The sequence below is a fragment of the Condylura cristata genome, unplaced genomic scaffold (genome assembly GCF_000260355.1).
Source record: "Condylura cristata isolate star-nosed mole 26May11 unplaced genomic scaffold, ConCri1.0 scaffold00006, whole genome shotgun sequence".
Taxonomy (NCBI): Eukaryota; Metazoa; Chordata; class Mammalia; order Eulipotyphla; family Talpidae; genus Condylura; species Condylura cristata.
In genome coordinates this window covers 14,439,492-14,450,990 of record NW_004567107.1, presented here as the reverse complement: position 1 = coordinate 14,450,990, position 11,499 = coordinate 14,439,492, and the positions used below count along the sequence as shown (strand labels likewise).

The window sequence follows — 11,499 nt, the reverse complement described above, 5'->3', positions numbered from 1 at the left end:
ATGTTACCAAGGTGTATTGCTAATGCAGCATATAACAGTCCTAGATTCCTTTTCACGATCAAGTAATATTCTACTGCATATCTATACCACATTTTTTATCTATTCATCAGTTGATGGTTATTTGGGTTGTTTCCACTTTTGGCTGCCACCTCATTTAATACTCATCCCACTCTTTGAATTTTGTGTTGTCTTCCTTTGAGTGAATTATGTTTTCTAAAACACCAACATTAAATCTATCTAATAAGCTATCAAGTAAGCTTAAAAATTCCAGAGACTAGACAAGTACTGATTCTTTTTTTTTTTTAAGATTTATTTATTTATGCATACAGAACTGGGGTACAGGCCAGAGGTGCAGGGGCTGCGAGAGGATTCAGAGAGAGAGTGGGGAGCAGAATAGGCAGATCGACGAAGTACACTGCTGAGGGGAGCACCGGGCGGGTCAGGAGAGATCTGTGGCCTGCAGCGCCATGTGGGTCACCTCCAGGGTGGCGGGATTCGGGGTTCAAATGTAACAGGGTGGTCCCTAGGAAAAAGGGAAGTTCCAGGTTCCCTGCCTCACTCAGGGGCAGGAGGGTGGGGCTGAGCAGAGAAAAAGGAGAAGAGAGAAGAAGAGAAGGAAGCTGGATGGAGAGCCAGAAAGAGACTTGAGGAAGCCACATGGAGCAGCAAGCATGTGATGAAGAAACCATGCTTGTTTTCCTGACCCTGACTGGTTAAGGCAGATGTGGGTGAGATACCTGTAGGGAGGTGACTATGGCAGTGTTTATATTGATTTTGATTTTGCTCTTTTCCTCCCAGATTTGTCTGGCCATTTCTGACCCTTTTCCATGGATCCCAGCCAGAAGGTGCTTTAGTCTAGTGGCGGCTTTCAGGCCTTGCTTTGGGCCAATCCCTTTTGGGTTGACTTTTGCCCACGAGGGGATGGGTCACTTCAGGTGTTTGATTTAGAAGTTATATTCTTTGTGTTCCGTATTGTATATTCACTGTATTCAAGTCCCTTTTCATTAAAGTTTTATATATGTTTTGTCTTCTTGCGGTGGATGGCAGAACCCACTTAGAGCAGGCAGGTTTTGGGGCTTCAGGGGTGTCCCTCTCCCCCTGTTCTGGAATAGATTTGGGGTGCCCTATAACACGAACTCATGCTGAAGTGGCTCTAGCTTCTCAGGGCTGTGCTTTAACCTGCTGCGCCACCAGGGAAGGCCCCAGTACTGGTTCTTATATCAGAAGACAATGGATTCTGGATTTTATCTTTCTTCCAATCCTGCCGTGAACTTCAGTCAAATGCTCTGAGTAGCAAATCCAGCTCTTTTTCAAATGCAGAGATATTGTTATTCAGAAAAGTTCTAGTATTTCTAGGTTCTCAGCACTTGAACTCTTAAGAGATCATCTGATCCTTTTCACATAGCACATGAACATGATTGTTGCAAAAAAGCACAGGAGCCCAGTTATTTCACTGTGCAGCCCTGCTGTATTTAAATGCCCTCTCTGGCAGTTAAGAGAGGTGTGACTTCACGTAAATTACTCAGCCTCTCTGGGCTTCAATTAGATAGAAAGAGGTCAAGTATTCAGACGGTGACTGTCATAAACTCAAAAACTGGCTCAGCTGCTGGGTATTGTTCCCCTTCTCCCACTCCACGCACTCTGGTCCTTTTCTCTTAAACACTCTCAACCGCCTACAGCCAGCCACAGCTGTACCGCCAGGCCCCCCTGTCCTTCCCTGGCTAACTTCTCATTCTTCTCATCTCATTTTAAATGTCACTTCGTTGTGTTACAGGGCAGGGAGAGGCACGCCCCAGCACTTGCACCTGCCTTCACAGGCGCGTCCAGATCACCCTCTCCTTATCTGAGTACCCTGCATGCCCCCTTCATTTCGTGATCAGTTTGCAACTTTCTCTTTGTCTTAGTGTTTCTGTCCACAAATGCCTGCTTTATCAGGGCCTTGTTTGTCTTGCTCTCTGCCACATCCTCGGTGCCAACAGTGGTCTAGAATAACCCAGGCATTCATCAAATATTTATGGAAAGCAGCTCCATCCGTATACCTCACAAGTGGGTTCCCGCAGGAAAGCCTCCTCCCCTCATAGCTCACATTTTACTAGCAGGCTTGTAATAGGGTGGTCCCTAGGAAAAGGGGAAGTTCCAGGTTCCCTGCCCCACCCAGGAGGGTGGAGCTGAGCAGAGAAAAAGGAGAGAAGAGAAGGAATCAAGAGGGAAGAAGAAAAGGAAGCTAGATGGAGAATAAGAAGGAGATCTGAGGAAGCCGCAGGGAGCAGCAAGCATCCTGGGTGAGGCAGGGAACCTGGAACTTCCCCTTTTCCTAGGGACCACCCTGTTACAGGTTGACTCCCAAATCTTCCTTCATAAATAACCTGGCAAGAATTTTCTAAACTTGCTCCCAAGTATATTGTAAAGTGAGAGCTTATTACAGTAATGACGTGTAAGGGTGACCACAAGGATCGAACCAGAGATCCGCTGAGACCTCACTACTGAGCCAGGGTTTAGCGGCCGGAAGGGAGGACTCGACAGGCCAAGGCTGCGCCGACGCACTTCAGGCGCTCGTTCTCCCTCTGCTCCGCCCGATCCCCACCCGCCAGCAAACACAGTCAGCTGACGCCGCGCGGCAGAATCACGTGACCGGGCGGGGCGCAGTCGCGCAGGCGCAGATTTCGGGTGGCCGGGTCAGCTGACCCCAGGGCACAATCGGGCCCATTTAGGCCGCTTGCTTCGGTCTCGGAGTCGCCGCCGCCGCCATGGCCAGTCAGTCGCAGGGGATCCAGCAGCTCCTGCAGGCCGAGAAGCGGGCCGCGGAGAAGGTGTCCGAGGCTCGCAAACGTGAGTTTTGGGTGATGTGGCGGCCGGGCGTGGCTCTAATGTAAAAACGCGGCTGGGCCGCGGGAGGGAGTGGGAGGCGGAGGCCCAAAAGCTCCGGGGTGGGGCGAGGGTTACAGTCCGGGAAACCTGGGTGCTTGGGAGTTTTCAGGCTCCGAGGCTCCGGGAGGGTTGTAGATAGATTGGAAGAGGCGTGCTGGGGTTTTCGGTCGGGTTGGGGACCGTCTTGGTGGGTCTCCTTTGTGCAGTCCGGAGGCGCGTAAAATGGACTCCTCAGACCGCGCTCGTTCTGCCTCCCACCCACTTGCTCTTTGAGTTGCCTTTCTCAGCGAAAGGAGCTACCATCTCCACAGTTGCTCTGTTTGAACCATACAGATCTCCTTGCCACTCTTCTCTCCCTCGTTCGCCACGTTTAGTCGGTGGCCAAGGGGTATATAGTTTCACTGCCCTCCCTCCGTACTGCCAGCATTATCATTCAGGACACCAAGGCTCCTAGAACAGGCTAACTTGTCGCCCTCACCACCCCCGCCCCCAAACTTTTTTTTTTAATGAGGCTAATATTAAGTATACAGTGTCCAGTGCGACTGTGGTCTCCATCTTCAGGGTATTCAAAGTTCCTGTGAAGGAAGTAGCGTCTAGATAGATTAAGGGGAGGGCTGGTGGTGAAAAATGCTAGGCTGGAACAGGTGGCTTAACCTAGATTGGCGACAGGAAGAAGGCCACCTCCTCCGGCCAGTCCATTCTCCTACAGTCGTGCTTCTAGAGTGTAAGTTTGACTTCCTATGACCTTTCAGCCAATAAGTGCTTAGTGCTGGAGAATAAAGCCCAGATTTCTTTATAAAGGAATGTGGGTGTTTCTGTTTTGCTTTCTGCCCTTATTTCACCAGTACTGTCTTTCAGACAGCATGAAGCCACTGTGATTTTTTTAATTTATGCATACAGAACTGGGTACAGGCCAGAGGTGCAGCGGCAGTGAGAGGATTCACCAGAGACAGAGTGGGGAGCAGAACAGGCAGACTGACTAAGAACGCTGCTGAGGGGAGCAGTGGGCAGGTCAGGAGAGGTCTACCGTGCCATGTGGGTCACCTCCAGGGTGGGGATGGAACTCATGCTCAAGTGGCTTTAGCTTCTTGGTGCTGTGCTTTAACCCACTGCCACCAGGGAGGGCCCTGTGATTGCTTAAAGGCCCCTTTCTTGATATCACCTGCAAGGTTTTGCAGAACTGTTTCTTCTGATTGGAAGAACCTTTTCCCAGTTAAATTTTTGTTTCATAGCCCTCAGTCTTCCTTCAAATGTCTAAATTTAGGATTTCTTTTTTCCAGGAGCCTTCCCTGACTTGACCTCCCTTGAGTAGGCTGAGTCTCCCCAAGTGCTTATTTCTGTCATGGTAGTGCAGTAATTATTTCTTTATAGAGATCAGTCACTAGACTAAGCTGGAGGACAAGGACTAGTCACATTTAGTACTTAGTTTCCCATCTAGTGACATGTGTCTCGCTATAGATGGGGAAAACATGGCTGGAGTGAAATGATTTGACATAGCTTAGCTGGCCTCAGAGGCTTCCTTTCCCTTGAAGACTAAAATAACTATATTCATTTTAGTAATTCCTTGGTGTTTTTCTTAGTATGAAACTTAGACTGTTATACCCCATCCAAATAGATTTCAAGCATGACTTTTGTACTTTACAGTTAGAAGTTGTGTGATACTCTGTATTTCATAGAGAAAGTGTTTTCTTTGAGGGAGCTGGGGGAGCTTTTATTCTTGCTGTGTGACTGGAAAGTTCTTTGTTCCTCACAGAATATTTCTCATTATGTCCTTGATATGGTATTTCCAGGATGACTTCTAAGTTTGTCCTGTGACAAACAGAAGTTTGTAACAGTAACAGAAATTGTTATCAGTGGGACTATTTGGGGTAGCACAGGAACCAGGAACTGGAATATAGTAAGAATAACTGAATACCTTGGAGGTATGGATCCTTTTTTGCATCTTTCTTTATCCTGTGAAGCCTGGTGCAGGATTTTTGGTGTCTCTGGCAGCTATTACATATCTCCTGAGTGAATTAGTATTAAAGGAGTAAGTTTATGGTTTTATATGCATCTCAGAATTTGCAGTCTTTAGGAACAGAAGTGTTGAGAAGGGCTGCACAGCTAGAAAAAAATGATTGCCTTTCTTGAGCTGCTGTTATGGTTGCCTTGTCCATGAGGTAGCCAGATGGACTAACTCAAATTTTTCACAAATCACTACTTGGGACTATAAAAATAATTGTCAATGAATTTCATTGACATGAAGCAGTATACTGGTTTCCATGTAGGGCCCAAAGGAAATAATGTTCAAAAGAAATATGATTTCATGTTCAGAAGTAAACCAGTGCTTAAATTGGTCATGCAGGACCACCTGAAAACTGGTTGGTGAGCAGAGAATTAAAGCAAAGAGTATGTGTTGGTTGGTCTTGTGGTCTGTTTTCATACAGACTTTGATGGACCCCAAAGGATTTTTCGAGCAGTATATTAAACTGTTACAGAAATCAGAGTATCTTGGGCCTCCTTGGTGGCGCAGGCATGTTAAAGTCTTGGTGCTATCCAGCCATTGTGGCATGAGTTTGATCCCTGGCCAAGGAGCTGACTCAGGCACAGCTGACCTCTCCTGTCTCACCTCTCCTGCTCCCCTCAGCAGTGTATTTCAGTAGATCCGTCTGTTCTGCTCTCCACTCTCTCTGATGAGTCCTCTCACTCCCTGCACCTCTGGCCTACACCCCAGTTCTTTATGCATAAATCAATAAAATAAATATTTTTCAAAAATCACAGTATAAGTGTCTTCTCACTTCTTGGATGCTTGTGCATTCTCACTGCCCACTGCTCCCCATTCAGATTGCTTTCCCAGCACCACTTTCATTTCCTATTTCCTTGTGAACAGGCATGGGTTTTTAGCTTCTGATACTCCATCATCTGTTTCATTAGTTGCAGTTTAAGGTGAGGTCCCTTGGGTGCATATTAGCTTCCAAGCGGAGCTCCACTTGCAACCAGCAGCATACTGAGGTGTTTACTTCTTGGGAAGGGGAAGCATTCCCCAGGTGGCTAATGTCATCCATTTTGTGCTGGTTCTAAGTAGTTGAGATTGAGTTACTTATTCCAGTTTTTTCCCCCGTCACTATCCAGTCTATGGAGGTGTGGAGTTTTTTCTCCCCTAGTTATTTCCTACTTACCTAGTTAAGTACAGCCTGTGGGAGGCAACTTATAGTATTAGACAGCTCTGAATTCCTGCTTTCCCATGTATGTCTCTTGGGATTGTATCTTAAAGCATTTTCCTTTGTTTACTGTTAGCATTTACCACCTTGGTATCTGCTTCCTCTTCTACTTGTGTTTCACTCACTTCCTGATTCGTCTCTGCTTTGAAAACAGGAAAGAACCGGAGGCTGAAGCAGGCCAAAGAAGAAGCTCAGGCTGAAATTGAGCAGTACCGCCTGCAGAGGGAGAAGGAATTCAAGGCCAAGGAAGCTGCGGTGGGCCCTGTTTATTCTCATTGCCACTTTAACTTGCCTCTCCCTCCCTGGTCCACCCACTGCCCCCACCCTGAATGCTTCCCAGGACATCCAGGATAGCTTGGAGATTCTCATTCTGGCTGAAAATTAAAAGTTGGTTATTGTATGTTTTATTGAGCACCCAGAATGACTCCCTTAGGGTGACCCATATTTTTACTAACATTGAGGACTAGTTGTCACACAGTCTTTTAACATCTATTGAGTGAGCCCGTCAGGGCCTCTGCTCTCGGGACTGGAGGATTACCCACCCGAGAGAATGGACATGGTTCCTGCCCTCACGGAGCTTACTTAGCTTACCGTTTGGTGGGAAACTGAAATAAAACGGAAGTCTTGGGCACTTGCACCTGTGAACTGGACTGTGGCGCTCACAGCAGACATCACAGGGAGACCCGCTTTCGTGTGCTGTAGACGCCTGTGGATAGTCCAGATGCAGTGGCGTAAAAAATAGGTGATAGAGAATAAAAGGAATCAGGGAAAATTCTGGGAAGGGGAAAGTATGGAGGGGGGCCTCACAGAGAAATTTAATGGGGTCCTTTTGTAGTGGGGACAGAAAGCAGTTCAAACTAGTTCGGGTATAACGGCTTATATTGGCTTGAATATAATAATAAACTCAGTGCTGAGCAACTCAGGAGCTTAAATAATGCGGCCAGGACTCTATTTGTACACTGTGGCCCCTAGTCCCACAGTATCCTTCAACCACAACCCCTCTTAGCAGTACGTAGCAAAAGTTTCACTTATCTTTGCACTGGGCAGTGACAGGCTATTAAAACTTAAATGTGTCTCTGACTTGAACTGGTGCAGAAACTTGTCAGACTGCCCACAAAACCAGGCAGAAACTCTTGGGGGCGAGGGGAGGGCATCTCATCTCCTTATTTTTAAACCTGCAGTGCGATTGCTTATAGAGACAGTATTGGTGTTGGGTTAGAAACCCCACCGAGTTTTTCTGGCTGTGTTCCACTATAAAATCTTGAGATTTGCAACCCCTTACTGGGACTTGGTGTATAATTTATATTCATGAGGTAGAGGTAATAGTTTTTTTTTAAACCCCTGAATAAGGGTTATGGCTATTAAAAATATGAGTTAGCAGCTGAGCCAGCTGTTCTGAAATGCCCCAGGATGTTCTGTCCTATGAAGAGTTCCACACAGTGTGAAGAGTTCTGAGCTTCAGTTCAGGAAACTTGGGTGTGAGTTTTTGTGGCTCAAAATACTCGGATTTGAATTTTCACCATGACATAAGCTCTTAAGCTTTGATTTCTTTATGTCTGAAAAGGAGTGTGAAAACTCAGTTTGTGAGGAACAGGTAATGTCAGAGAATGCTTTGTAAACTGTAACATGTTACACAAATGAGGGTTCTAGTTGTCAACATATATAAATGTATATAAAATGAGAAAAGAGCAGGTTAGGTGATATTAAGGGTCACAAAAGTAATGTCCTCGAGAATAGGTCAAATTCTGCGAAGTAGGCACAGTAGTTAACAAAAGGCCAACCATAATGTGCAGACTATAAAAGATAAAATTAATCTGTGTGTGTGTGACTGAAGGGCTGTGCCAAATATTCAGTGAGAAATCTTAGCGACAGTGAGAGGGGGGTTTCCCTCCCACCCAGACCTGCAAGTCCATGTCAGAGGTGGTTACTACTAACAGATGGTGGAATTATATTGAGAGAATAGAGGGCCTCTGCTTACAACAGTGGTAAATCGTAAGAGCTGAAACATTAGCTAGTAATGGTGAAACGATATTCTTCCTAAATTTCATCCTCCTCATGTTTTCTGTTCGTTTTTTGACGCTGCATCTCTCCCTTTTATAACCTTACAAGGAAAGATGTATCTCACCACACTGATAACAATATACCTCGCTCTTCCCCTTAAACTGCTGTGTCACCGTTCATTCACTATACATATTTGCTTTAGTTTCCCTGATGGCTGGAGTGTTCTCTGATACAGCTCTACCTAGCTTCTTTACCGGTCCTCAGTCCTTAGGTCCTTAGGTTCATTCCAATCTTTGATTAAGGCAACGTGCTAGACTCTATAGAGAGAGGTCATTCTCTTACTTCCTGGGCCAGTCTCCCTACTGTGAACGACTGTGCAGTTAGCCTGTTGATAGCGGCTGTAGGGTTGGCTGCCAGGTGCATCGGTGCATGTTCCACTCTGCAGGATGCTAGCTTCCCACGTGCTTTTCAGTCACAAAGTTGTACTGCAATAGCTGACGATCGATATTCTTTGCTAAGACCAGCTTTTGCCACCAGTCAAATTGCTTACTGAGTGTTCCAGCTGACATTCCCTGTCCTTGCTCCCTGACTCCAGGCTCTGGGATCCCATGGCAGTTGCAGCACTGAAGTGGAGAAGGAGACCCAGGAGAAGATGACCATCCTCCAGTCCTACTTCCAGCAGAACAGGGATGAAGTTCTAGATAACCTCTTGGCCTTTGTCTGCGACATCCGGCCAGAAATCCATCAAAACTATCGCATAAATGGATAAGGGAAGAAAAAAGAAGTGCCTGTTCCATGGATTGGCATTTTAGATGCCATTGTAGATCCTGGAATATGAAGCTCTAGCCAGGCTTGAGTTACATTCTTCTGTAAAGGCATTAAATTATTTCCATATATTATATAGTAGGTCCCTTCACTTTTTGAGGAACAGAAAGTCTAGTTTCTTTGTACAGACTTAGAGCTTATCCAAAGATTTCATCTTTTTACCTCGTTTTTTAGAAATTTAATGGGTAGCCATCGTCTGTTTTCCAATGCCTGTTAACTCAAGCAACATATATATATATATCAATACTGACTTTTTCTTTTTTAGATGTAGTTAAAAAGTTGTTTTTTTTTTTTTTTTTTTTTTTTTTTAAGAAAGAAAGGGATTAAATATTTTCCCTAATGCTTTCTTAAAGGTCAGGGGCTTTATCTATGAAAAAGTAGTAAATAGTTATTTGTAATCTGTGTGAAGCAGCACCAAGCCTTACAGTAATGCTTTCTGGCTAAGGCTTAGAACAGTGAATAGCTAGTAATTGTTTTGTCTGCTTTTAGTTTCTCTTAATCAAAATTACTAGAAGATAGAATTTAAGAACTTGTTACATGTTATTACCTGGTGTACTCACAGTCATTAAAAGTAAAGACTCTGTCATGTATTTTTTCCTCTTCTGATTGTATTTTTTTGATAACTGCAAAGTACAATTTTACCATCTATTCTGCAGAATTTCACTGAGGAAATCAACATACGTTAATCACACATACAATCGCTCATGTACTTAGAAAATATCTATGGTGTGTGTCTTAGGAAGGAAATCACAAGTGTTCGTACCCAAAAACTGTTTTGAAAATAGCACGCAACAGTTGTTTGCCCTTCTTTGGAGGACCTTCTGTTGGGTTAGTCTCGTGTGAGTGGTCAAGCGTGTTTCCTTCCGGGTGGGCTACATGAGACACTTTATACCTGCAGTGGCTTCAGACTAACATGTCCATGGCCTTTGGACTGCAGGATAATTTCTGATAGAGCTGAATGAGAACATGATGTGATTTTCTTGCTTGTTCTGCAACAGTATGAAGAGAATTAGCCTTTTTTAAAAAAAAGTCCTATGTGCTATTCTAAGTGGGCTGATCTCAGGCTGCTCTGTCTTCTGCCGCTGTTCCTTTTTATAGGAGAATCCTGAGGAGAGTTTTCCATACAGGTTTGCTTTTGTTTCCCAGTGAGACCTAGTAAGGCTTGCCGCTCCTTTGGAACTACTTGTAAAGATCAAGATCAGTGCTGTCCTCTCCCTACTTGACCTTAAGTGCCATTGGCCAGGGTTGATTATTTCTTTTTTTATTTTTAATTTCTAATTTTTTATATTTTATAAATATATATTTTACATTATTCTTCACTTTGTACATGTTTCATCTCAGTTGTAATCCCTGTGGACTTCCCACCACCACTTCACCCATGTACCATCACCACAGCCCCATATTTTGATCCTATTCTCTCTTCCCCTGTAGAATGTCTCTGGTTTATAGTTGTTTTTGTTTATTTTCATTTTTTACTTCATTGTAATTGCTTTTTTTTTCTTCTTGCACCATTTTCATGGTTCCATTCTATAGTGGTAAGCTACCTTGCTTAGTCGCTTGGTAATTTCTTCTCCCAGGGATTTGTCCTTTTATGTCTTACACTCTTTCCCTAGGTGAGAAACCATATGCATTTCATGGCTGGAAAAACAGTCTGTATTAAAGATACAAATTGTTATCTCTGGAGTTCTCAAATTGCTGATTTGATAGTTTGATATGGGTCTGCAGTAATATCTCCATCTTATGTTCCAGACAGTACCTGGTTTTGTTAGGGCTTTACTCCTATATTGTCAAGTGTGACAGTTAACCCCTAGCCTCTGCTGAGAATGCAGATTTCCCAAATGAGGACCATTAAGAAGCAGTTATTGGATTCACTGGTCTACCCCTGGTATTTATCTGGTTGCCACCTAATATTTTAATTCTGGGTTAATAGGGCCATACTTGTTTATGTGACTGCTTGATTCTTCCAGCCAGGCAGCTGAGTATAATTTAAACCACAGAAGCAATGGAGAGGTATTTCAAAAGGAGTGTGACGTTGGACCAGTGAATAAGGCGAGATTTAAAAAGCTTGGTCTTTTGGGAGCGGGACCTAAATGGTTTGGAGAGTGAATGAATGTAAAGTGGATGGGTGAGGAAACATCTGGCTGTGAAGGGAGTGAGGGTGGCGACAGACGCAGGGATGGTTTGAGGGAGATGTTTACATGCTGAGGGAAAGGGGACCAGGAGACGGACATGTCTTCAGGGTCCTGAGACGGAAGTCAGGGCACAGGCAGAGTTCTCAACCTTTAGCCTATCTGAGTGGGGCCAGGATGAGGATTTTGGGAATTCTAAAGGGAGGGGTTCCTACTGTGGCCTGACATGAGAAACTTAGTGGCTTTTGACCACTAAACCAGATAACATTTGTTAAGATTTCTTCCATTTGAGCATAAAGGACATGTATATGCCTTTACTTCTACATGCAGATTATATTTGAGAGGGAAAAAAAAAAAACTGGTGGTAAAAATTAGAAGTGAGAGTCTGGACTACAAAGAGGGTTTCTTTCATTTGCTGGAGAGATAAGTTTAACTGTTTGCCTGGCCTCTTCCAACTCAGTACAGGCCGGCAGTAT

At 44.5% G+C, this 11,499-nt stretch overlaps 1 protein-coding gene across 1 annotated transcript; it reads left to right on the top strand.

Moving 5' to 3' along the window:
* The first annotated feature begins 2,665 nt into the window (after nucleotides 1-2,665).
* ATP6V1G1 (ATPase, H+ transporting, lysosomal 13kDa, V1 subunit G1) lies at nucleotides 2,666-9,484 on the top strand. Its single transcript, XM_004677403.2, has 3 exons — nucleotides 2,666-2,829; nucleotides 6,223-6,323; nucleotides 8,665-9,484. Exons 1-3 carry the CDS (start codon nucleotides 2,748-2,750, stop codon nucleotides 8,836-8,838), a joined length of 357 nt encoding a protein of 118 aa, XP_004677460.1. The 5' UTR covers nucleotides 2,666-2,747; the 3' UTR covers nucleotides 8,839-9,484.
* The last annotated feature ends 2,015 nt before the right edge of the window (nucleotides 9,485-11,499 follow it).